Consider the following 27,279-nt stretch of genomic DNA (forward strand, 5'->3'; position numbering starts at 1 on the left):
ATCAAAGATAGTGATTAATTGGAAGGAGTTCAGTGAAGAGGAGTCTGGAGGGACTGACTGATGCGAACAGACTGTGTTAAGTATGTACAACTCCAGCTCAGAGATGGTTGTGTTGAGGAGGGATAGAAGTTAGACGTTTGAAGGGTGTAAATGGGAAGTTATTTTTTAGCATATGAGGGGGGTGCGTAGCCAGGAGTATACTATAGCCCCAATACTGTTTTTGTTCCTCCCACCTGTAATGTTTTGTCTTAAACTAGATTATAAGCTCTTCTGTGAGGCTGGGTCTGCCTTTTACTATAGGTCTATACAGCACCCAGCACGATGGGACTCCAACCTAGTTAGGGCCTCTTGGCACAAGTACAAGCCTGCTTAGCTTTTAGGAATCTTAATGGGTCAGGATGGGTGAATGGTCTAGAAATTATTTTGACATTTCACAACAATCTTCCTTACAGTGGTACAATTCTGATTTAGGAGGGATCTCTAGGATTAAGCTTTCACATTTCCGTTAAAATCTTCTCTACTTATAATCAGAGAGCTCAGTCTCCCAGAGAAAGCATTTCTCTTTGGATTTATTTTGTATAGTAACAAAAACATTGTCCAGAAACACCTGGCTGTAAAACCTGGACCAGAACTCTTCTCATATGTCATGGAATTAATTGTTTCCTTTAACTCATGTAGAGAAACAAGGGCCTGGAACTCTTTTATCTTCACAGAAAGCTCTGGGAATTTCAGTGCTCTTCCTTGTGGGATAACCCTCTTGTCCCTTGAAAGAATTTTAATTTTTTTTCTGCTGGACCCTGTTTCTCCTACAGTCTGTCCATGCCCACTTTCTCAGCACATGGAAGGTGACAAGCATTGTAAATGCATCTGAAGAAGTGGGGTTTTACCCACGAAAGCTTATGCCCAAATAAATGTTAGTCTTTAAGGTGCCACCGGACTCCTCGTTGTTTTTGTGGATACAGACTAACACGGCTACCCCTCTGATACATTGTAAGGGCATATGATATATACATGGCAGACATAAATGAAAAGCAGTTCCCTTAAGCAGCGGGAGGAAAAGCATGGCTTCCAGAGTGGTGCTCATGCGTGGGTTTAGCAGGGTGTTAACAAGGCTGCTGAAGTTTCACAAGCAATAGCAGAAAATGGTGCAGAATGAAAAAATAATGTATTGTTATGCAGGGCGTTGGTTGGAAATTTATTGAAGCTGGTGGGTGGAACAGCTGCCCTTCATTCAGAATAAATGTAAAAAGCAATTAAGCTCCTTAATAGAATAGATATCAGAAACAATAGGTGCCTCTGCCCAAAATGCAGGCTACTTGCAAGGTCAGTCAGGAATCTGAGCTATGTGGGCAGAAGGGTTTCACTGGGAACTGATTGCAAATGCAAGAGGCTGCATATTGTTTGATGAGGTAGGGGTGTGTGTGTGTGTGTGTGTGTGTGTGTGTGTGTGTGTGTGTCTCAGAGAGAGAGAGAAGGCAGCAAGGAAGCCCAGAGACGGCAAAAAAGCACTTTTAGCATGATCCTGAGAAAAAGCTGAGAGGTTTGGGTAAAGTGCTGGCTGAAAAGAGGCTTGGAACTATGAGCAAAGAAACTGTCTCCAGTTGTTTGATTCTGCCTGTGTTCAGGTAAACAGGACTTTGTGTACACTTTTTATAAATAGGGTTGCACCAAAGAAATACCTGGCTCTCATCAATTTCTCCCCTTAACGGAAACCTGCAAGAACCCAAATATTGGCTAACCACTTGGGTCAAAAAGAGATAAAAATGTTTAATTTGCAAGCATTGTATGTAACTTTTTAGGGTGTAATTGGTGAAAATTGTTTTCTTTTTAAATGTAAATGGACTTTAATGTTGATGGTCCCGTGAATCCCTACATTTCAAGAGATTATCTAAAAATCCAAATGCAGAAACTGGCTTATTTTCCTGTTGGGATAAAGTTGTATCAGAGATACTAAGGTCACTTTTTGACCTGATCTGTTAGGCCTTTACTCTCTTCTTAAAACACTGATTCGTTGTGACCTATAAACCCTACTCTTTCTCTTTTACTAACAGTTTCATTAATACCTACACCCACATCTCTCTCTTCAAATTTACAGTCCCTAAGCAAAGCAACCACATGATCTAATCATTGATAACCTTTCTTCTTCCTACCCTACAGTGTTTACTATCCTACACCATGTTACATGCCCCATCCTGCAATATGTGCAGAGATAGGTGTTTGTGCAGAGCCCCGTTGAAGTCTATGGGGCTTTGTGCAAACAGAGTGACCTACCTGCTTCCCTCTCCTTGTAGGGTCAAAGCATTAAGCTCTTTAGGACATTTTCTTTTACTTGTCTGTAAAATGTTTTGTGCATTTATGCGTCCATCAAAATAAAGTATTAACTATGAGTAGTAAGATGGTATACCAGATAAGCTTTTCTTTCATTGGCTTCTAGTATCAGAGGGGTAGCCGTGTTAGTCTGGATCTGTAAAAAGCAACAGAGGATCCTGGGGCCCTTTAAGACTAATAGATGTATAGTAGCATAAACTTTTGTGGGTGAATGCCTACTGACATGCGTCTGACGAAGTGGGCATTCACCCATGAAAGCTTATGCTCCAATACATCTGTTAGTCTTAAAGGTGCCTCTGTTGCTTTTCATTGGCTTGTGTATTTTCTCCAGATATTGAAGTGGATGAAATCTGGATCTTCTGGCATCCCATGATACCTTCTCCACTTGACCAGGTTGGATTAATGTGATTTTTCGAGTTCTGTTAGTCGCCTCTGTGATGGAGCAAAGAATACTGCTGCAGAGATCTAAGAAAAAAAGCAAGGGATGATGCTTCAGTAATCTTCACAGGAAGCAGGAAAGGCAAAAGAAATGAACTTACTGTAGAAATTATGAAGGTAAAATTATTAAACTATTACACTCAAGGAAGGGATTTGTAAAATCAATAATATGTGCCATAGCACATGAGAAGAACATTCGCCTCACTGGTAATAGTGCAGTTCCCTGCTCAGTTCCAAACCAGTCAAACTGTACTGTCATGTTGGATAACACTTTGAGAGATACTAACTACCCATTGGGGCCCTAAAGGAGCCTGTTTTAAGAAAGACAAATCTCCTGCAGCATCCTTAGAGAAGATACCTATTTAAGGTACCTATTTTAAGACATGCAGTTAAATAATCCCGAAGGCTTAAAAAAAGGTTGGGTTCTCAGCACCCCTAACATCTAACACTACAGCTATCTAACACTACATGGCTGGTTTTGGGTCAATGACATTAACGTTTTAATACTTCTCATGGAATTTGTCTCCAGTTTTACAAAATTTACACAGTCGAATTTATTTTAGGCTCGAGATTCCTACCATCTTTTGAGCTCAAAACAAACAGGTGTAATAATTTATTTTCCTGACTCTGCCTCCTTGTTTGTTTCCATTCAAGACAGTGATGTACCAGAGCAGTCAGAGTGCTATCCACTGCCTTCCTATCGCCGCCAGAGGGCACTCTGTGACCTGTACAGAGTCTGGAAATTAAATGCTTCCACAGGGTCTGCTAAGGCATTTCAGGTGCAGCATAATGCTTGATTCTTCAGCCAGTCTGGTCACGCCGTTGTGAGTGGAGGTTTTGAGGTCAAGTGAATAGCAAAAAGTCGCACATTCGATGGTCTGCTGATGCAGACACTGGTCCTAATCTTGGGCTGTATTAGGGCCGCTTGGCATTGTTCTGCTGCTGGTAAAGTGGTTCTAACACTGGTGCAGGAAGAGTCTCTGGTGGCATAGACAGTGTTGCAGCTCCTGCACCTCCACCTTCCCTGCGGACAATGTAGTGAGCATGAATGAGAAAAAGGTGACATGGCCAGGGTTTGTCTGCACTTTGGTGGTCCCCTGGTGGTTAGTCCCTCAGGGCCATCGGCAGTATAATTTATAACTACCTGCAGGCTGCTTTCACTTATGCTGGGGGACTAACCCAGCACACAGCCAGCCCCTCTTTAGTTGTGCACTTCTTGACTGCACCTGAGCAGCAGGGTGACTATGTTGATTGGTGGGGTCAAAATATATGGAATAATAATTGCCTGCATCTGTACTAGGACTATGCTATGGAAGCTAAGTAAGAAGGGAGAACTATGTGTAATATTTTATTAACATCAGAACTCTCCTTTGCACCTGCAATTGATCCCTGCTGCGGCTTTGAGTAGTGTCCCTGGGAGTGCTTCACTTGAGGATGTGCGCTCTTGATCAGAGATCTTCATCAGCAGTGTCTGTGGGTCTGTCCAACACAGCCTCATGCTCCAGTGTGAGGATATCTAGGGGAGGATTGACCTGACACCGCTCCAGTTCCTTTTCAACCTCCTGCAGCTTGAGACAGAGCATTGCTGTATTCGCTATAGCTAACCATGTGGCTCACTGCTTTTTCTGTCATTGTTCTTATATTTCTTTTTCTTTTATATTTAAATTTTTGTTATTTAGCACTATTTAGTACTTGGGCACTACCCCCCACCCTTCCTTTCTTTGTTTGCCCAGTCTGGGCCTTGGTGGTTTTACAGGCCTCAATCTGCAGCCTCAGTTAACGGTTTAGGCACAAAATCCTGGGCTTCAAACCCCGCCAGACCTGCTGCAGGTCTTTTTCCTCCAATGACTGACATTCAAGCTGCCTCTGCTGCTCTGGAGATATCCACTTTCCCTCCAAGAGCAAGGCCTGTTTAAGTTTTAAAAGCAGATCTCGTAAACATAGGGAGGGCAGGTTGAAACTGTTGTCCGCATTACCTCATAAAATCAATCTGTTTAGATCAGTGGTTCTCAACCTGTGGCCCGTGGGCTGCTTGAGGCCCAATTAGCACAGAGCTGCAACCCATGTGACATCCTCAGGGCCACACAGATAGTATTGGATGCAGCCCCAATGGTAAAAAGGTTGAGATCCACTGGTTTAGATAGATATGTCTCTCCATCACTGTAGTATCTTAGCATCTCAGAAACATTAATGAATTCATCTTCATAACACCCCTGAGAGCAAGGGAGAATTATTACCCTTCTCTTGGGGCTGAGGAGCTGAGGCACAGAGAAATTAAGTCCCTGATGAAACTTGGGTCACACAGAATGTTGGTTGCATAGCCAGGAATAGAACCAAAGACTCCTGAGTGAGTCCTATTCTAATGTCTTCACTGCAATACCATCCGTTCTCGCCCTTCATTTCCATATCCCTCAATCACTATCTGGCACCACAACATAACACTCTGAATAAATAGATTTTACAGAAGTCCCAAACTTCCTTTAAATGCAAATCAGACATGCTATGATAGCGCACTGGGCCCAGATCAGACCTGCTGTAATTCTGGTCACTGAATACATTAACATATAAAACACAAAAAGGATAATTAAAGGTATTGAAAAATATTGGTAGTTAAGAGTTCTTTCAATTGTAACATTGGCTGTATGCTGGTATACAAATGAATATTCAAAAAATACTGACTAGATTACACCAATCTTTCCAGTCTCTTTGAAGTGTGCCTCTAATGTGCTGAATGCTAATTTTTTTTTCAGTTAACAGGCATTCATGAAAAATTCAATGCTTAACCAGAAAATATCTGTAAATCTGATGATGGATGTCTTCTTTGAGAGAATTTAAATGGATTCTGTTGGGATAAAATCATATATTAAAAAAACTTCCTATCTATGTTAAGGTCCCTCGAGATTATTAAAACACCTACATTTTTTTTGTCTGCTTAGTAAATTCAAGTTAGACAGCAAAACTAAACTAGTTGGTTTGTAATTAATATCTCCTTCACCTGGAGTATTATACCCAAGCAAAATGCTGCAGTGGCTGAGTTGCAACTGTAAGACCCTGGGTTTGTGTTGTGTGTCCCTCCATGGACTGCCCATTTAGAGGATAACAGCCTGCTACTAGCTCAAGTGGGTCAAGACCAGGGCGGAAAGTCCTCGGTTCAGTTCCCACTGATTTCCCATGATGGATGTCATTACACAAAGGCTGGCCATCTGACCTTTCTGTGAAGACATCTGTGTGTAGCACGGCAAGAGGTCATTTTAAAATGTTGGCAACTAAGTGATTTTATTTTAAAAATTACTAAAATGTTTAGTTCAAAGAAACAAGAAATGATAGGCCAACTCTTCCAAGTTGTTTCCTTTATTGCCAGTTCAGGGATGTGGCTCTCGCTATATTAGTCATAGGGATTCTTTTACATACCTTTGGGGACACCATGATTAAAACCAAGCAAAATAATCACGCTAATTAACCATGGTTATTTTATTATTAAAGGGAAAGAAAACATTAGCTAAAACAACACAAATGACAGAACACAAACGATAAACTGGTTACTTTCATTACAATATCTTCTGCATGCCTCTCTGTGGAGAAAGTTTAGCAGAGATTATATCTTTGTGAGTAGGTCCACCTTTGGTGCGGCACTTTTTCTCTTGGGAAGTTGAGACCAAGGTCTCAATTCCCAAAATTATAGTGAGTCCGTGGCTAGCGTATCTTTTGATAGCTAAGAATGTTTACAAGAGGGCAAAAGAATGTTGTTTAAAGGCAGATGGGAGCTATCTGGTTATTATTAATAACCAGCCAGTTTTTAATTGGTCAAAGAAAGCAATCAATTAAATCCAATGAAATTGAAGAAAATATTTAAATCTGTTACTTAGAGCCATGTAAGGAACTCATCCTGAGTTGGGGAGGAAGCTGCTTGAGCACTGCCAGTAATTAATTAATTAATGATTTCCCCATTAATATAAATATTCTATATTTAAATGTCTTCTTACATTAGTAATTAGTTTAGTAAGCTCAGTAGACTCCATGTGGGGTACATAAAGCATTTCACCATTTACATAGCAATGATATTAGGAAATTATATTAGATGCTTTGCGTTTAGTTAAAATTCTTGCAAATATGCCATTCAAAATGGTTTGCTATTTCAATAGTTAGAAATAAAGGTTTTCTACAAAACATTTCCCAACTAAAGTTTCTCTAAAGTTCGAAAGACACAAGCAGAGGTTTTCTTGCAAAAAGGGTGTTTTTTTTTTTTTTTTTTTTGAAGGCCAACTTCACCCCTAAGTTTTATGATTTGACAAGGAGTTTGTGTTACTTCTCTTTGGCGTCTTTTTGACCAACTGGAGTCTTTACGATTAAAACTCCTATCAAGTATTCTGCGCAAAGCAATCACAGCTACCAAGTTTACATTCATTTTTCTAACATAGTATAAAAATGGGCATAGAACATTAAAGTAAGACAACACTTAAAATGCAGATATTTTGGATTTGTATTAACACTCTTAGGGGTAAGAAACATAGTTTTATGGCAAAGATGGGTTTATGTTCTTGACAATTGCTTGTCCCCACGATGACAGAAAGCAGAAGCCTCCTGGAATTCCTTTGATTAGCTTGAATATTTCATATAATTAAATAAAAATATATGGATGTTGAGGTACTTTTCTCCAAGCACCATATGTATGAAAGTAGTGATCAATATAACCCAAGTTTCATTGAAGATACCGGCAAGTTTCATGGCCTAACACACACACAAATATAACAATTGTATTCATATTTTTACATCAATATTGAGGTCTTTCCCCTATAAGTGGGAGGGCAAAGCATGCGCCCAAATCTCTGAGAGTGAATGCTCCGAGTTCAAGGCATATTTTCCCTCCAGAGGAGATGTTTGAAACCATGCAGAGGAGAAAAGGGAGGATGGTCAGTGAAAGCAGCCAGATGCCAGGTTTCTGTTGTGAAGATTGTACAGAACTGCGGTGTCCTGGCCCATGCAGATGGGGAGTTCTGACCTCTGTGAAGGCCACTTGGCACTCCCTTCTCTCGTCCAGCAACATGGCTGCATCCCCTGTGCTGACACTAATGCTCCCCTGATAGCGTTTGTAAGCTTGCTGTAGAGTTGCTATTGCTGTAACCTTTGGTAACTACTGTATGGATTTATGCAGGAAATTCACAACACATTGCAAATAGGGAGCATCCTTCATCTCTGCCCCTTTCTGTGCCCAGCCCCGCCACGGAGCTTCCATGGTTGGTCTTTGCATGGATGTGGCTTCTGTGGTCTCTGCAGGCATGGGGAGTGTTCTACCCTTTAGCAAATTTGGGGGTTTTCTGGCACTTTTTGTTCCCATTCACATGTCTCCTTACAACAGAATGGAGAAATCCAAATACTCCTCCCTACTCCCCGCAAAAAAAAATTCATCAGCCATACATTTTATAAAACCTAAATTCCTGACCTAAACTACTTGACTTTGTCCATTTAAGGTGATCTAAAGCAGTTAGGAAAAAATGTGGAACCTCCTGCTTGGGGGGTCTCTGATGAATTTTTTTTCTGCTGTTGTTTTTACTCAGTCATAGAAATTGTAACATTCAATGGTAATGAAGGATACTCTAGGGAAAAAGTGCGATGAGGTTGGAGAGAGGATGATGGAGAGACAGCTTTGAACATACTTGACATTATGTGCGACAGGGACAATGTTGAATAGGCTCTTAGGCTGGTGATAGGCTAATGTATTAAAAATGTTCACACACTGTGCATAAAGTATGCAGCAAGGCAAACGCAGATGAGAGTAGAAAAGAACTCATTTCGGTTAGAAAGTTTTCCTCTCCATCTGACTGCAATTTTATAATTAGGGTTAGTCTGTCATATTGTATAAAGCCATTAAAACTGTCTCTTTTCCTAAAAGATTTTTCCAAAGCTTTCACAGATAATTTTTGCTTCCAAACAAGTTAAAGAAAATGCTACAGGTCATATTTATTATAGGCAGAGCCAGTAGCACCTCCTATTTGGTTGCCCCACACTGTATGACCTGGTTTTCAGTTGCTTATAACAATGCCAAATTTTAACCATTGGGGCTAAAATTGTTTGTGCTGGGTGTCTGCCTCAGAGTGAATATTTTTGAAAGTGTCAGCCAAAACAGTTCATCCATGTCCAAGAACAAGGCGAGGGGAAAATATATTGCTTTGCCCATGGTAGAGAGTCCTGACAATCTTTTCTTAAAAAAAAAACAAAAAAAACAAAACAAACCTCTAGCAGTCCCTTCTTTAGAGGAGGCCTTTTGCCATCTGTGTGAAAATTCACCTAAATTTGGTCAAGGTATAGCCATTGAAAAAAATCAGTTTGCACATGCTCAGCAGAGTTTTGCAGCTGAAGATTCTGTCCACACTGAACATGCTCCTGCATGCAAGACTTTCCCAGTTCTGGGTTGGGGCTATGGACGGGCACCAAAACTGAGACCAGTGAACTTGTCTCTCCTGTGCTCTCAATGGCCCCTCCCTTCGACCGTTAGTGTCCAGCCCATGAGGAAGAGGAAGCTGCCTGATCCAAATACAAAGGGGACAAGAGCCTGACTGTGAGGGGATGGCCGTGGGGCAAGCACACACCAGCCTTGCACAGACAACCTTAATTCTGGCATCTCCTAAACGTTTGAGTTCTTGACTTTGTAACTTCAATAATGTTCTGTAATATAAAAATATGGCACTGAAGTTGCAAAGAAGGTTTAATATCTAATATCCCATCACCATATGTCCCATTCAAATACATATTAGGTTTTGAGACAACTAGGAGTAAGTGCTGTTTCCTGGCAGAATGGGGATCTTAGGTAGCTGTTTGGAGGGATTAACCTTCTGCTCAGTTGCTCAGAGAGCCATATCCCTCACATAGATTTAAGGGCATCCACGTGGTCAGAGGGCCATATCCTCTGCCTTCTCCTTATGGTTATTGTCCGCACACCCCAGGAAGGGTAATACACGAAAACTCCCAACAGAGAATTACTCAGTTTCTCCTTTCTGGGAGGGGACACTGTGCCCTTAGTTTCCAGTGCTGATAATCAGATGACTTAATACTTACAAAGGGCAAGGTACCTGCACAGGGAAGTAAGAGGGTTTTAGTCCCCCGCATTGGGTATGTTACCAGTGGGACCCAGTGAGGTTGGAGGAGGGGAAAGCCGTTCATGCGGGACAACAAGCTGGGTGTGGGAATGTGCAGAGCATTGGTTCTGTTCCCCTCCCCAAAGCACCACTCAGGCCAACTGAGCCTGGCAGAGGTGGATGTGATCTGGTACTGATATAGGCCGATTCCCCCCTAAAATACAGTACAGTTACGTGCTGCTCCTCACTCAGGGCATACTGCCATGTGACAACTTCGCAAAAGCTAAGCACATCCAAAGGGGAAATCAGTAAGAGAGAACAAACGGGGAGCCCAACTTTGTCACTGCTTTTCAGGCTACTTGCAGAGCAGAGCTGTATTTTAAGAGAAGGGTGAATATTTTTCATTCATTTCAAAGATCATATTAAAAGATTGCCCACACCATGAATTAATGATGTGTTTCTCTGAGGCACAGCAACTAGCTTATACAAATGCACAAGTCCATCAGCTCCTTCCCAGAATGCTGTCGCATACTATATTAAATAATTGAGCATTTTAAAGTAATTTTATTGTGTTACCGATACACTATAGAAAGTTGTAATCTAAAATATGGCCCAGGATTCCATGTTCTCTGTCTTTGTGAGAGTGCTGAATAGAGGCTCAATCCACTATTGCCAATGTCTCTCTCTCTCTCTCGTTTTCTACAGTACCTGTTTTGAAATTAAATTAATAAAGCAAGGAATGAAGTTAATTGAATCAGGGGTCTACAAAGAAAATAATTGTGTCTTTATCTGTGAAATGTATTGATCTGCCATCTCACCAATGTTAATTCAAATATCCCATAAGGCCTAATTTATGTGATGCTATATTAAATATCAGTAGGTTGGCAGTGCTAGTAAACTCATTTCCAATGCAAACAAAAGGATGCTGTGTTACTGCCAACATACAGCGTGTACTGAAATTCTCACAATATTTTTCAACCCAGATCCTGTAAAGTGGCAGAAGAGCAAACATTGGCATTTAGGGAGAGGAGCTGCACAGGTGACTTTAAGTCCCCTTTGTGGACTCCAATCTTGAGCCCGCTGGGCTCCAAACCAGTTTGCCATGATTTAAGTTAGAGCAGCCTAAGGGCTGCTTCAGTTTATGCCATTTGCCAGAAGCTGACCCTAATGGCCGTTACAGCACCTGAGACTGATGTGCTGGCCCCACCCTTTTCCACCAGCCAGGACTTCTGCACCCACTGTAGGCAGAGGGTGTCACAGGAGCTGCTACAGTAGCTCTATGCCATCTGGGGATCCCAGTGAAAGATGTTCCTCCAACAGCTGGCCATGCCCGCTCTAGGGCGGATTTGTGCTGGTGGAGTGGCCCACAGCAGCCCTAATGCAGAGGACAATCAGAAATTTTAGCTGTATTGTAACCATCTGAACACAAGTTTTCTGAATTCTCTGGAGCCCTCTGTCTGGCCACACTACCAGTGTTTGCCATTAGGTAGATACCTGCTTTTTTGACGCTATTCTTTTTTGCTACATCTGGAAGATGTTTCACAATCAAAGAACAGTGATGTCTGCCTAAGGAAAGCTTTTTGCAGCACACACTGGCTTGTGTAGGGAGAAAGCTCCTCTTTGGATCTCTTAGTGTAGCTACCATCTGTAGATCACGAGTGGACTATTCACACCAACCAATAAATTTGATTAATTTAGCTCCCATTGTCTGAAAAAAGATTTTGTTTTACAAATTTGTTTGCTCTTTGAAGCATTTGACCAATATTTGATACAAACAGATTTCACCCTCTGAGTTGTACATGATTTGCCACAACTGTTGCTTCAAGTGTTTGATATTTGGGTTGTGTGATTGGCCATGTGGTATAGCTTCTGCTCCCTGATTGGGTGACTGAATTTTTTAGCAACACGGGGGATTGATTAAGTCACTTGTGGCCCAAGTGGTCATAAGAACACATTTGCAGAATTAACTGGTTTACGGATAGTGCAGCCTCAATGATCATTAAAATTGTCTTGAACCCGTTTCCATGATTAATAAAAGCAAATATCTTCCATTGTGACATCAATATCTCTTAATAATAATTAGTAGCCTTATAGCTTGTTTCTCAGCTATACATTGCATTTATAGTTCATAGGATAGCTCGATTGGGGAAAAAATGGGTTAATATGGCAGAAATCACCTGGGATCTCATAATGACACACTAAATTTTCCATTTGAATCAGGCCCTATATGTATGTCATCACATAATCAAAATCCTGGGCAGCAGTGTAGCTCATGCCCTCCGCACAAAGACTGCCCACAGAGCTGTTGATTTCTACACACTAGTATTCTGTTTGGTCCAATGGGAAGAGAAATGGAAGAAAAAGCATATAACATATGAAATGGATTTAAATATACTTTTCTATATATTTCTTAATGGTCGTCTAGAGACTTGGTAAAGGGGACATCTGTATTAGACTTAACTCAAAATTTGTAGGTTTAGTACGTGTCTTAAGTTTAACATTTTATTATTTTTTGTGGGTATGAAAATTACGATATTTAATTTATTATTTATGTTACAGTAGTGCCTAAAGGCACCACGCAAGACTGAAGCTTCATTATGCCAGGTACAAATTACTGGGCAAAAGATATTCCGTCCCAAAGAACTTATAATTAGAGCTGGGCAAAAAAGATTTTGGCAAATGGTAAATTTGATCCCCCCAAAAAAGAGTGCATTTTTAACTATTTGCCAATGCAGACCAAATTCAGCAAATAGTTTTGGATGAAAAATATCCAGATTTCCCCCCCCCCCCCCCCCCAAGAAATGTCAAAAGGTTTTGTTTTGACACTTTTGAAATCAGCTGTTTTGATATTTTGTTTCAAAAATGACATTTTCAAAATGAAATATCAACCTCACCAACACTATTTTGGTGAAAAAAATCTGAAAAAATTCAGTTTCAGTTTGAAACGTTTTTTTTTTTTAAATGTTTTGGTTCAGCTACTGAACAAAAAATCAATTATTTGGTTAAGTCTACTTGATCAGTTCCCTGTCTTCTCTATTCATATGTGGAGAAAAGACACATTATCTCAATTTTTTACAAATGAGCAACTGAGTCGTAGAGATTAACTGACTTGCTCAATGTCACACAGGAAGTCCACTAAGCATCCATCCTTTCTGTTAATGTGTCTCTGTAGATTAATGAGATTCTGCTTTGCTTTTACTACATATTTGGATTATTTATCTTCATTAAATTGTAAACAGAACAATGGAATAGGGAAATATAGTGTTAAAACACAGAGACCCTATTTTAAGCCCTTAAACCATATTATAGTGCAGTTTTGGGGATTCTCTCTTACTTCAAGGCTTCATTTTGGGTGTTTAACTGCTGTATAGAAAGTCTATCCTCCTAATACAATAGTGTGATGTCCCCTTTCAATGTAAATATTAAGGTTAATTAATCCAGGGAAGAATTTGTAGAGTTTTCCATCATGGCCTCGTAAAGATACTGAGAGAGAGCTACAAAGCCTTGGAGTGATGCCACAAAGCTAAAGAATGAAATAGGAGATGCCTAAGTAAGAGAGGAAGAGAATGGTTTTTAAGGCAACCCACATTAGCAGCAGAAAAGATGAGAGTGATCATGATAATATTTTCCAAAGGCATTATGAATATCCTGTCCATAAGAGGAATATAATATGAGAGAGCACGTTTTCATCAGTTGCTCCAAAATGAAGGAGGACACAGTTGAAGCCTTTTTTAGAAACCTATAGCAACTGGTTGAATACTTTGAGTTTGAGGAAAGCAATGAGTTTGTAAAAGGTAAACTTATGCTTGGAATAGGAACTAATAATCTATCTCAAAGGGGTTGCAAAAGACAGAAGGCCTAACCTTATAGAGTGCCATAGAATTCGTCCTTCATTGCAGGTCGCCTTTAACTAAGTGGGAAGAAAACCTGAGTCCTTTCCTGGAGTTACTGGAAATAGATATGTGGCAGAAAGGTGGTCTGCCATTACCTTTTGGAAACAGCTGACACTTTTAAAGAGAAAGGAATTTGTAAGCTGGAGAGCTAGCTTGTCAGTCCAGGAAGGAGCAATGCCACTGCAGAATCTGTTTCTGGCCCTTGCCTAAGGGCACAGCTTATTCGCTGAAGAGAAATTTAGGCAAAATACTGAACTAAAGTAGTTCCTCTGACCCCCATGGACTACAACTCTGAGAGGCTTTTCCCTCACCTCTCTCAGCCAGTGCCTTGACCCAGGTTCTCCCTCAGGAGCATTTCCACTCCCAGAAGTTCTCAATTCCAAGGCCCAAGCCACATTTAGGCATGACGGGGCACCTAAAAGTACACCAACAAAATCACCTTCAGTCAGGAAACAGGGTCAAGTCAACAGGCTAGCTGAAACAGAACATTTTCACATTCCTTCCTTCTGGGCCACCAAACCTTGTTAACAAAATAACCATCCCACTCCCCAGGCACGTAATCCACAAAGCCTGAGTTAGGTGCCCAGGCTGCCTATGCGAGGCATGGGGAGAGATAGGCACCTAAGAATGGGATCCACAAGCGCAAGTGTACGCTGGGTGTGGAGTGCCTCAGCTAACCATTAGCACATGCTGAAGAGAGAGGTGTGGCCTAAGCCCCACCCCTATCAGGGAATTAGGTGCCTAGATTGGGGGGAGGTTGGATCCACAGCCAAGAACCCTCTCTTTGAGTCAGGTACCTAAGTCTTTTCTTGCAAGAACAGAGGTGGTGGCACACGCCTAACACCACACAAAAAGAGAAAGGGTCTGGGGGTGGAGTGTAGGCAGGGCCACACAGGCAGTTTGGGTAGGCTTAGACTTCCCCTGCCTTTGATACCCACTACCCATGCACCCAGGGTGTGGGATACTCCACTTTAATTCCCAGCTGTGCCTGAGGAGAAGAAGGGATATGAACAGTGGCGTCTCACCTACAAGGTGAGTTCACTATCCACTGAACTATAGAGTCATTCTCATTCACTCACGTTCTCCAGGGCAATGCATAGGTAATACGCAGTGGAACAGAACCAGAGATTGAGGGAGCCACACATCAGAATATCCCATAGCTCAGTGGTTAGGGCATGCACCTGGGAGACCCCTGTTCAAACCTGTTCTGTTCATCAGGCAGAAGGAGGAATTGAACCAGGCTCTTCTACATTGCTGTTGAGTTCCCCAACTCCAGGGCTAAAGGTTATAAGGGAGACTGCCATTGCTTCCTTCTCCCTGTGGCTGTTACATGTGCAGTTAGGTGTGCTCAGAGCATACTTCCCAGATTGGGCCCTGCAAGCAAGATAGGCAAGGAAATGCCAAGTTTTACCTGGTTTGAGGCTCCTGCCGAGGCATTAGCTAGGTGCTGGTTATCACCCTGAGCCTGCAGTGTGCATGCCCAGAGTCAGAAACTGGATTTTATTCCACTTTATGTATCATGAATGACATATCATCTGAGCTCTGATTGCAGAAGCTGTAAAACAAAGGGTGATAAAGAGATAGGGAAAATGCACAACTGTATTTTCAAATCATCAACTGAATTCTCACACAAGGACTCAGAAAAATCAGTTTTGGGCTTGTAAACTGAACAAATTTGATCTGAAAATCATTGAGAGATAACAGGTGAAATCCTGACCCCCTCGGACCTCAATCATGTCACTGTTTTATCCAATAAAAACAGCATAGCACAATGTCATTTTTGCAGGTACATTTCAGATCATCCTCTAATTGCACTTTCTAACAACATTCCTTATTCCCACATTTTTCTCCGATGAGCAATGTTGGTAGCAAGTTAAATGTCAGCAATTTGATGTATTTAAGTAGAGAAGTTAGCAGTGTATGATATGGTCCGGTTATCTTTTGGCATTTTTTTACCCAGTGAAGCTTAGTTCAGATTCAACATCTGGTTTTTCTAAAAAGTTTTATATTTTACCCAGTGGTTTAGCTGGGTTGAGTGAGACAAAAGGAGATACAATGTCTTCCGCCAAGGTCATAATCTTAATCACTGTCTCAGCCAGAATTATAATGCTTCTAGCTCCTACCTGTGTGCTTCAATTTCTCGCCGCACGTCACTTGATATTTTCATTCCTCATAAAGAAGCAATGGTAACGTTATTAAGAGTAACAGGTTATTTCCTCTGTAAAAATGTATTGAAATTTTTTTCACCAAGTTCACCACCATGTCATTGCCTGTTCTTTGAAAATGCAAGTTTTATATGCCTTGGTGACTAGATTTTGATCCCACTGAAAGTTTGATGAGGTCTCTGGAGAAGGCTGAGGGCATACTTCCTAAATGATGAAGATGGGCTGGTTGGCCAACATCCTGTAGAACTGATTTCGGTGCTGCTGAGGATTAATTTTATTTTATTTATTGCATGCTTATTAATGTCAGGGAGATCCCTGTTCAAACCTGTTCTGTTCATCAGGCAGAAGAAGAAATTGGACCAGGCTCTTCTACATTGCAGTTGAGTTCCCCAGCTCTAGGGCTAAAGGTTATAGGGGAGACTGCCATTTGGATAGATGGCTTTATTATTTAATATCTAAATAAATAATAAAAATATTGTACATAGCTTGAGATTTACCTTCATGTATTCCTACAGATCAAAGAGGACATGGGGTTTTTTTTTGAGATCCCTTGAGTGTCTTTGCCAACAATGGAGACCTCCAGCAGCACATGGACTTCTTCTCTTAGAGCACAATCAACTAACTAGTCTCTGATTAAGGTGAGCAGTTATGTTCCCATAGGTTCGTGAAACTTTTCTGTCCTATTGTTGTTGGTCAGAAATATCTCATGTAGGTAAAGCATGTTTATACAATTGAATTAATGGGTATCTGTCTTTGTTCTTTTCAGGTAATGCCTCTCCTTATATGGAAAGTACATTAGTCAACATTCTATATGCACATGAGAGCTTTCTTAGTGGGAATGGGAGACAGACTGATACCGGGCCCAATCCTGAAGTCCTTACTCTGGCAAAATCATATTTAAGTCAATGGGAGTTTTTTCACTTGATACAAAGCCATCAGGACTGGGCAGTGGTTGGGCTGAGGCTGAAGTCATTTGAGATACACTTTGTTCCTGGTTGAAGTCAATAGAAGTATTGGCCTAACCTATGATTTAAAGACTCACCCTACTTTTTTAAAACAGTGTGATATAGATATAATTACAATTATTTTGATATAGACTACATGGCACTTCCCTTCCACCTCCCTCAAAAGAACTGTACTTACAAGGTTACCTCACAAACCCAAAACAAATGTATAACTCACCACAAGGCAAGGAATGTTCTATTTATTCCATGGATTGATAGCTGTTAGCAGAATTTTCACATTTGATTCACAACAGAAAATAACTAAGCCAAGAAGATGAAAGGTTTTTCTAAAGATTTAGCACTGTTGACCATTCACTGAAAACATGTGACTTTGTTGCAGGGTCGGCTCCAAGGTTTTGGCCGCCCCAAGCAGCCAAACAAACAAAAAAGCCGCGATCGCTATCTGCGGCAGCAGTTCGGTGGAAGGTCCTTCGCTCCGAGCAGGAGTGAGGGTCCGTCCGCTGAATTGCTGCCAAACAGCTGGATGTGCCGCCCCTCTCCGAAGTGGCTGCCCCAAGCACCTGCTTGGTAAGCTGGTGCCTGGAGCCGGCCCTGCTTTGTTGTATAACTGAATCCTTTACAAATAGGGTAACTATGAAGATACTTGATCTTTTGTGACAAAACTGTGCTACTAGATTGACGCTTGGACAGGTTACCTCTAGCGTCCACAACCAAAGAGAATGCTGCAAGGTTAATTTAAAAAGTGGTTCTTCACCTGTATGCTTGCTTAACACATGTAATATATTTACCTAGTAGAATGAAGGCATTTTCCTGCTTGAGTTTATTGTAAGACACCCAGCAACTTGCGGTGACAGGACAAGAAGGGAATAAATGAAATAATTTTAATATAATATCAACAGAGTATGATAAGAAACCATAGGAGAAAGAACATTTTTTTGGAAAATTCTGCATATGTATATATTGCATTGTATAGTTTTACAGACGAATTTACATCAAGGACATAATATATTTTTTAAACACTGATTCGTAGAGGACAAAAATTATTATTTTTCCTTTGTACAGAAATGGGAGTTGGATTCTTCTTTTTGAGATAGTTTGATGTTCTTTAAGAGGAGTACTCATATTCTTCAGCACTGCGGCGTCCAAAATCCATCCAGCCCATGTAATCTCTGTCGTTTATCCTGTGTGTAGGGTCAATGTTCTGTACCCTGTTTCCCATCATTGAGATCCTTCCAGTAGGACCTAACAGATGAGACATGAGGGGCAAAGAATAAGTGAATTCAGTTTTTAAGCTTCCCCTAATCTCATTTTTGTATCTGTCACTTATTAATATGTACAGTAGTGAAGTTTATACAAATTTTACAGCACCTTTTTGGAAAATAATGTAAACATGGGGGAATGTACTCAGAATTATTTGCTTTTATTCAAAATAAAAAGCATATTCATTGGTGGTTTGCTACAGGCATTTATAATTGTGTGCATTATGATTTGTGTACAGCCTGACTAATAATCTGCACATTTCTCTCAGTGCATAGGGGTTCTCCCACGTTGTGGAACCTGGAGCCTTGGATTAACTATTTTGTGGGTCTCTTCGGTGACTCCATTTGGCACGTCATTTCCTCCCTCTCCCCATCCCCATCCCCAGTTGCTGGGAGGGAATGGGGGCATGTTTTTTCTTCACTGCCTGGCCACTTAGGGGGATGAGGAGGGACCTGCTAGCTTCAGCCCATTTGCTCAGTGTTCTCTGATGTCTCCCTCTTGTTTGTTAGGCAACGGGTGGAATACTCTGTGATGAGCTAAATCTACTTGAGAGTAGGATCATGGCTGGGATGAGGACTCCATGACAGTCCTCTATGTTGCCCAAAGAGCCACAGATGGTGCAGAGCACTAGAATACATATTCTTACATTGTACCTTTGTTAGGAGTGGGATGGAGTTCAGATATGCAGGTTTTCCAGAGAAGCTGGGCATGTTTGTATGTGAGAATGGTCTGGCTAGAACTTGCAGATACAACTGTGCTGGAACTTTGAGTACTATTACTTTTGGGCAACTTCTGCTATCAAGCTAAGGTTCTTCTATGCTTCCTTCTGCCATAATATTAGAGTGCTGATCTCTGCTATTGCTTTTGTTTTTTTGTCCATCTATGTTTAAAGCATTAATAGGATGTAAGGCCAACATTTTCTATGGTAAATCAAGGCCCAGAGATTAAAAAGAAAGGTCTTCATCTGTCTTAACACGTTACATCATTAGAACTGAAAGAATTTTAAAATGTTAATTGACTCCGCTTCTAACCAAAGAATGTAAAAATTTGCACTTCCATGGATACATTTTAACCTCATGTGCAGGAATACTCTAATTATAAAAATAATCTTAAACCTTCTATGACTGAAGTCAATGACAAAGGTCCCATTAACTTTAATGGGAACAGGAACAAACATGAATATTGTTAATATTTAGCTTTGACCCAGATCTGTGAGTCTTTACATTTATAAAATTAAAAAAGTCCTCAAATCTATAGAATATTCTTACTATATAAGAATTTATATTTTAAAGGAACACCTGCTGCCACAGGACTTTTATGTGGATGGAGTTTTCTTTATAGATGGAAACGATTCAGAACAAAATAATGAACATATGGTTAGGAACTTAATCACTTTGTCGATGATTGCAGAGGAGAGGACATATAAACTGAATCGATTCCCCTCCTCCACTCTTTAGACATTTACTTAAACCAAAATGGCAAAAATTTAACTACTAAAAAGTCTGATTGATTAACAAATTAAGGATATCAGTTAAATGCTCAGAAGCTGAGAAATTCACATACATAATTCAAAGTATGTAATTAAGGGGCAATGAGAATGTGGTTTCTTGGCAGTATAGTCTGATACCATTGGAACAGATCATCACTCAGATCGGGGACTGTTTCTACTTAAAAGACTTCTGAGTTTGCAAATCAATTACCCACTGGGCCCTGTTGACTCTTTTAGAACCATTGTGATCTGCCCTGACAAATAATTGTAAATCATGTGTCTCTGACTTGACAGCCACAATGTATCTCCTTTACCCAGCTGCCAGATACACGATAGAACACTTTTAGGATAACTTAATTCAAAGAGCTAGTAGGTCATGCACAGTAAACTGAATTTCTTAACATCAAAATAGAGGTCATCTTAATTACCTTCAAATCTCTGAAGGTGGCCTATAGACTCTACAGAGCCACTGGCCTTCAAACATTTCAGCTTCAAATTACAGCCATTTTTGAAAGATGGTAGAACCCAACCCTAACCTCGTGAGATAATAACTTATTTTTCCCCACAGTTATAACTGGCAATGCCTCTCCACAAATCCTAACCACAAACATCACCACTAATCATTATTAACACAGCAAAAGTCCCAATATGTGTAGTGTCTTCTAGCCAGTAGGTATGGATTGAACATCCCCAAAGTGACTAAAACTGGAATGGAGGGACTATCTTGAGATTTGTCATCATATATCAGTTGGAAGCTTCATATCGGCCATTTTTTTAAATTTAAAAGCAATATTATCTTGATGAAATTACTACACTGAGCAACCCCTCCTAGAACACACAAGCCATAAGGGTCTTCTGCTAAAGGAGGATAATATAATTGGTATATAATGGACTTGAAGGGGAAGTAAATGAGAGGCCACAATATGCTTTTCATGAGATCCAGCCATACAAAGGTTACATATTTGTCCTTTCCCTCTGAATTCTTTATCCTCTCCTGTTACAAGTTCATTAACATGTCTGAGTCCAACCATCTGTCTGCGATGGGCTAGAATCAAGCTTGACCTCTACCAGGTCACAAGAAAGTATTGTATCATATACCTACTGTGGCTTTAAGGACTATGAACATACTTCTAAAAATAGGTGGGCTTTTTTTAGGTGTGTGGTTTTTTTTTTTTAAGAAATCTGAGCTAAATCAATAAGATATAAGATATCTTCTGTCAAGTAACATGAGATAAAGCCAAAGTGTTCTTTCATGATACCTGGTTGAGATAGTTGGAATGCCAGTCAGGAATTTTGGAGAATGCACAAACTATGAAACCATACTGAAGCAGAATAAATAGATAAACTTCCAAACAGCAGATTTTCAGGAAATGAAGGATGGAAATATAAAACTGGAAAGATATAATGAAGATTCTGTTTCATAGATCTCCTGTAATAATAATGCTTAGTCCCACAAATCATTTAATTATAGCACTGATCTTTCTAAATGAACATCAAATCTTTTTCTCCTTATATTACTTTTACTGTTAAACTGGACTCCAGGATGGACACTATTAGATTTGTCATGATTAGGCACTGTTCAGACATCTGCAGAGCATGCTCAGAAGTGATATTTTTTCCAGTTGCTTATAACTTTATTATTACTTGAGCATTTTATATATGTAAGTAATGAATACGTGTGTGTGTGAAAACACAGACAATATATATGCTGTATATCACACACATGACATATACTGCAGAGTCCTATCAGGAGTAAGGAAGAAATTCAACATAGTGTGGAGGCCAGCACAATATAAGCTCTACAATGAGGCCTCAGTATGTGTGACAAAGAAGAGGTCTCTGTCAGCCCTGCATAGGCCAATGTGAAGGGGAATGAAAGGGACAGGCCACTGCTTGGGGGAAGTGAATTTCATCCTAAGTGCATGAGGGGAGATAATTCTGGTCTGGGAGTGAAGTAATTGCCTGACATCAAAACAGCTGTGTAATAGCAGGCAAAGAATCTCCTATTGGCCCTGACAGCCATCCCCTTCACTTCCAAGATATCCTCCTTTCCTGCAATGCAGGGTGTAGAATATAGGGAGACTGTAGCAGATGAAAAGACCTCTGAAATCACGTGTATTAGTTTTTGCTGCACTTGGCAGCCATGTTGCTCACTGGAAATGCTCTGCAAGTAGCCTGCCCCCCAGAATACGCGAGCAATAGTCCGGTGTATTCAGATACAAAACTGAGCTCTTTTTCAAAGCAGAGCATTTAATTAAAAAAAAAAAAAAAGTGAATGAGCCCCTTACAGGGAAGTTTGAATGGGTAACTATTTGCAAGTGTTTTAAATACAGTAACTCTTTTGGAAGAACAAATATCTAGCTTTTCAGGAGGAAAGCATTCCTTTTCTAAAGACATTCTTTGTGTGTAAGTATACACTATAATGTATATACTGTAAACCATTTTATTGTGTGCAAATATATGTTTTGTGGGCCTCTAGCCTACAAATCCTTACTCATGTACGTTGTCTCATTACCTACTCAGGTGGGTAAGTGCAACTAATGTAAGAGTTTGAAGAATCAAGCTCTTAAATTGCACTACTCCGTTGTCACTGTATGCAACAAACCTAGCTGCAACACCACAGATGTTTGCAGTTGTACAATTCTATTGTATTCCAAGCAATCATGAAACTAGAAATGTAAGATAGATTCTTACTGTACGTGTATAAAAGCAAATGCTGAATTCCTTATTAACATTTTTCAATATTTCCTTTACAAATGTAGATGATCATAGTAGTCCCTTCTGTCCTTAAAAAAAAAAAATCTATGAATCTATAAAAGTACTGAATCTCAAAAGGGAATTCTTTTGACACAGACACATGGCATAATACGTTGGCTATTACCTTTTCTGGCTTGCTGGAGATATTTGGCCAGCAAAGCTCCAATGTTGGCTTTTTGGTCAACATTTCCATCCAGCCGCTGGATAGGTTTCAGCTGGCCAGCAGATGAAGGGACACGAACATGTCGGTGATGTTCTGTCAAGCTCTGCTCAAGCTCAGTGGCCACAGGATTCTCATTGTGCGAGCCTGTAGCCTGCTGTCCAAAAGAGCTCGTTGACAGCATAGCAAGGAACATGTAGATGCAGATACCACTGTACATAGCTGGAGGGAAAAGAAATTAGAGGTTGTTAGAATGGTGAACTTCACTGTAATACTATCCCCTTCCCTCCCTTTTTTAAAAAAAGTGCTGACTTCTGAACAAACTAGATTTGAGAGAGTACAGTAAACAAAGGAACAGTGTTAAACGGGAGAAGATTGGCAAGAGAGTATTTGACAGGTAAGTAAAATGTTTCTAGATTTAAGAGGCAGAAGAGAGATAGAGCTGTATAGTGGTACAAATAGAGATAAAATCAATCCATTGCAAAGCTCTTTGCTGAAGAACTGCCTTCTTCTCTATGTTGTATTTCCTCCTCTATCTCAGGAGAGAACATTTCAGTATTTCACCATCTTGTTAAAATATACAAGTGATACAAATATTCAGTTTTGAAAAGCTGGTAAAGAATGTTTATTTTAGCAACATGTATTTTGTTTGTGCTTAATTGTTCCAGCTGTTCTACCATATCTTAGAGAGAGAGGGAAAAGGTCACCAAGGGAAAGGAAAACAAAATCATACTCCAACAATTGAAAAACAGTGGAATAAACGTGGGTCTCAGGTGAATTTTCAAAGCTGTTTAAGAATTAGACATAGAATGATTTGGAACAATATGTTTCTTCATGTAAAACAGAGAATAAGTGTTATGGATGTTTTCTTGCTTCTATAAAATCCAAATATAGGGCTTATTTTACATTTCTAGAAGAACTCTATTTCAGTTTATATAACTATTTAATGCAAATCTGTGTATTATAGTTAAGATATGTAAAGTAAGTATTCAGTTTGTAAACAGTCCATTGTTCAAGAGGAAATATTGAACTGGATACTTCTTAATGCTAGAATGCTATTTTCTATGCGTATATGAAATATTTCATGGCTAAGAACCCCTGAAACGTACAAGTTATTTAACAATATACCAAAAAACAAAACAAAAAACAAAAAAAAACCCCTTGTGTCTCAAATATGAACTGTTAAAGCAAATTTACCCATCACATACATTAGAGTTAATAATGTTTTAATGTGAGGCAAACAGGTTTTCATCACAATTGTTATGAGATGAAAGAAAAGTTTCAAAGTGGTAACACTTCAGATTCTACAGCCCCAGCATAATTAATACTTTGTCAGTGAGGCATCAAGTACATCCTTGCTACTTACAGAGTATATGCATTTTATATTAATGTCATGTAGAGATGGGTGTTCTAACCTGGCTACTTCATATAATGAGTGTGACTTAGAATCTAAAGTTCAATATTTAAATGCATATATTAGTTCATTTTCATGATTTTATATCTCTATCATTTACATGATTAATTTTCACTTCCCATCACAAATGCTGTGCTACCCTAGAGAACTAGATGCTCAGTTACAAAACTAAAACATAATTTTGCTTTCCAAGGTCTTTTTCAAGGATATAAAATAGTTTGTTTAATGACATAAAAATGTTGGTAAAAAGAACAATAGAAACATGCATTATTCCCTGCCCCCACATATTAAAGAGCTGAACATTATGTCCTGAATATTAAAGATCTAAATTTTTTTAGTGAAGATGCCTGTGAGAATATTCATGAGAAGAATACACTGAAAGTTCATATTAAAAAAATAAGTAGACAAATAAATAGCCAGTCACATCATTTTTACATTTTTCTATAGGCAAAGATTCACCCAAACTATGGCTAAAAAGTTACTGACCCATCATCTCCTACCTTTAAGTAAGATACTTTTTCCTAGTTCAAATCAGAGAGAGAGTAGTGCTCAGGTTAGATAAGTTCTAACAGTTTGAAATGCTGCTCCTTAAATAGTCTAGCCCAGTGCTTGTGGTAGTGTCATCTGTTTACACAGGTCTGACGCAGATGAAGGATCACCACATGCTCAACTGGACGCTATCACTTCGTAACAAATTAATTTATCTGTGATGGGGAAGGGGGGGGTCAAAAATCTACTAACGAAGAAGCTCTGCGTTCTTAACCCTTTCCTCACCAGAGCTGCTTTGATCGTGATAGATGCCAGTAGCGGTTTTGTTCACTAGTATTGTAGTTTTAATTAAGGAAGTGACTTTGCTTTGGGGGGGGGGGGACACTAATGTCTTTTCACCACTTTACACTTTCAAAGCCCAAAAAGAACGCACCTTAATTAGGGTTCAGTGTCTGTATTTCAGCTTGCAGTGAAATGACGCTCTAACGCTGAACATTTATACTTTCTTCCCTTCTCCAAAGAGAGAGACAAACCCAGAGAGAGACTGATTTGTAATCTTTCTAAAATTCGCCCAGATATAACATACCTAAGAAGTGTTCAGAGGCTTTTCGGCTGATAAGGCTCCTTTAAATATTGTTTTAAACATCCCCCCCACACACACATGTTTAAAAAACTTCAAGTAACGGTTCCTGGTTTCAAACCTTTGGCATAAAGAGCAGCGAAATGCACATACTGGCTAGCTGAGCTCTCGGCATTAATTAGCGATGACTGGGTTTATTTATTTATTTATGGATGGATTCTATAAATCATGCATTTCTAGGATGTAGAATAAGGAATCGATGCAGTGTGAGAACTGTACAGAATTGTCCAGACCACTCCAAACACACTGGAAGTTGAGGGAGTGCCGGATAATTTCTCTCTCCTCTCCATCCCTAAAGCAATGGTTTTAACAGATTGTGTGTGTGACCTTCTCAATCCTACTCCTCACGTGTTAATTTTCCAGTGCAATACACACTTTTTTGCGGGGTAAAGGGGTGAGGGGTTCTTGGACAGGATCAGGTTTTAACTTTTTCTCACCCAACAGGCACCGTCCTGCTAGAAGGAAGGAATTGATAAAACAACAAAATTCGTAGGATTGATTCGCTCTAATTCCAATATTCACACGCGCAGAGTCGGAGGGGATCCTGGGGCTTTGCTACTCCGGTGCCATGCGAGGGGGGCTCCAGAGGCCACCGATGTGCCAAACGCTTTATGTTTAGACCAGAGGGGGTGTTGTTACGGGTTACGGCTCGAGGGTTTGTCTTTAGTGTGAAGCTGAGTTTGCGCGCCCCGTGCCCAGCGCGAACGAGTGGAGCTGGAACTGTCAGCAAACAAACGGCTGAGCCCCCGAGCAGTGGGAAACCACGGGATAAGGCGTGAGGATGGAAACCTAGACTTGCCTTGTGCTTTGCTACCCGCCTTACACTGCACCCCTCGCCCCACATCATCTTCCCCCTGCAGCCAGAACTGTTCCTTTCCAGTCCCACCGCTTGCTTTCGGGGAGCAAATCTGCGTGCCTCTGGCGCAGTGTCACTTCCCCAGCCGTACACACCCACTCACACCTCTGCCTTCTTCCTATCCCTTATCACCTGCCCGCTCCCCCCACAACCCTCTTGCTCCCCAGTATTTAGCATCAGCTTCCCCCATTCGCCACAGAACTGGCTGCCCCTCTCTAGCGTCCCGTGCAAACAGCTGAAACGCTACAGCCAGATGTCCTCTCTTTGGGAGTGGGAGGGGGAAAGCGAATCAGAGCAAGATCCAAGCCGGAGCCCTGGCCCAGCTGGTGAATCACGTATTGAGCGGTGAGGACCATGCGCGCTGTGGCACTTTGCTCCGCAATTATGATTGACACATTGATTGACACGTCAATTCTTGTTGCTTCTCCCTGGCCCGGACCGCTGCTTGGTCACTGTCTTCTGCTGTCACCTACCGCTCACCAATGTGGCACCGGGTGGGTAGAAAACAGGGAGAGGCTGCTCAGAAATACTAGACCTGCTTTCTCCACTAGCTTCCCGCTCACCGCCAGGCAAACCGAGTTAAGGAACGAAACTCTCCTCTTACCTTCTTTCTCCTACCCCCCTTCTCTGGAGCTCAGCCCGAAGTGCCTCTGGGTACAGTGGGTCGGGGCGGATTAGACTTCACAGCACTAGTTATAAATAAGGCACCCACCGCCTTGCCTCGTTCTAATCTACACATCCGAGACACAGACTACACGAGTGGGATTTTTTTCTCTCCCTTCCCGCTAAGGAAAGGAGCCAGCGCGCAACCTGCTTTCCTTTTAAGACCCCGGCCTTCTCCTGAGACCCACGTGTCGTGCAGGGCTGGGGGCTGGCTGCACAAGCAGCAGCAGCTCTGGTAACGGGGGCAGTGCGGGGAGGGGAGAGGCCCCTCCATGAAATGTTAGTATAGCAGGGGAAAGAGGAGGGGGCCTCTTCCATAGAAACGAGCAAAGGGGGCTCCCATGGAAATGACAGGGGACGTGATCGTCCCCCTCCGAAATCTCTTCGCTTCATCCTCTGCTACAGCTTCGCACGATCCCTACAGCACGTTGGGACCTCCTTGTAAACCCCCCCCCACACACACACACGACAGCTCTCCGGGGATACCTATTGGAGTGGCCCTGTTGCATGTGCTACTGCAGGTTGCTTTTGCAACTCGTCTCCGGGCAGGTTGTGCCCAAAGCCCCCTCTGCCTAAATTGGCCTCATTGCATTTGTTCCTTTGTTTTGCACCCCTGGCCTTCTGCTGCCCAGCAGCGGTCTTCTTTACAAGCGCTCCCACCCTGCCCCAGCAGAAGAGCGGCTATGCAG

General features: G+C 41.0%; 1 protein-coding gene across 3 annotated transcripts; it reads right to left on the reverse strand.

The window, feature by feature from the left end:
• Window positions 1–17,729: 17,729 nt before the first annotated feature.
• CCK (cholecystokinin) lies at window positions 17,730–26,717 on the reverse strand. 3 transcript variants are annotated; one of them, XM_034761005.1, is made up of 3 exons: window positions 26,532–26,717; window positions 22,493–22,750; window positions 17,730–18,104 (listed from the first exon to the last, which is right to left on the reverse strand). In XM_034761005.1, exons 2-3 carry the CDS (start codon window positions 22,746–22,748, stop codon window positions 17,968–17,970), a joined length of 393 nt encoding a protein of 130 aa, XP_034616896.1. In that variant the 5' UTR covers window positions 22,749–22,750; window positions 26,532–26,717; the 3' UTR covers window positions 17,730–17,967. The 3 variants fall into 3 exon arrangements, with proteins under 3 accessions (XP_034616896.1, XP_034616893.1, XP_034616895.1); XM_034761002.1 differs by lacking the exon at window positions 26,532–26,717 and adding an exon at window positions 24,429–24,634; XM_034761004.1 differs by lacking the exon at window positions 26,532–26,717 and adding an exon at window positions 24,443–24,618.
• Between the last annotated feature and the right edge of the window lie 562 nt (window positions 26,718–27,279).

The sequence above is a fragment of the Trachemys scripta genome, chromosome 2 (genome assembly GCF_013100865.1).
Source record: "Trachemys scripta elegans isolate TJP31775 chromosome 2, CAS_Tse_1.0, whole genome shotgun sequence".
NCBI lineage: Eukaryota > Metazoa > Chordata > Testudines > Emydidae > Trachemys > Trachemys scripta.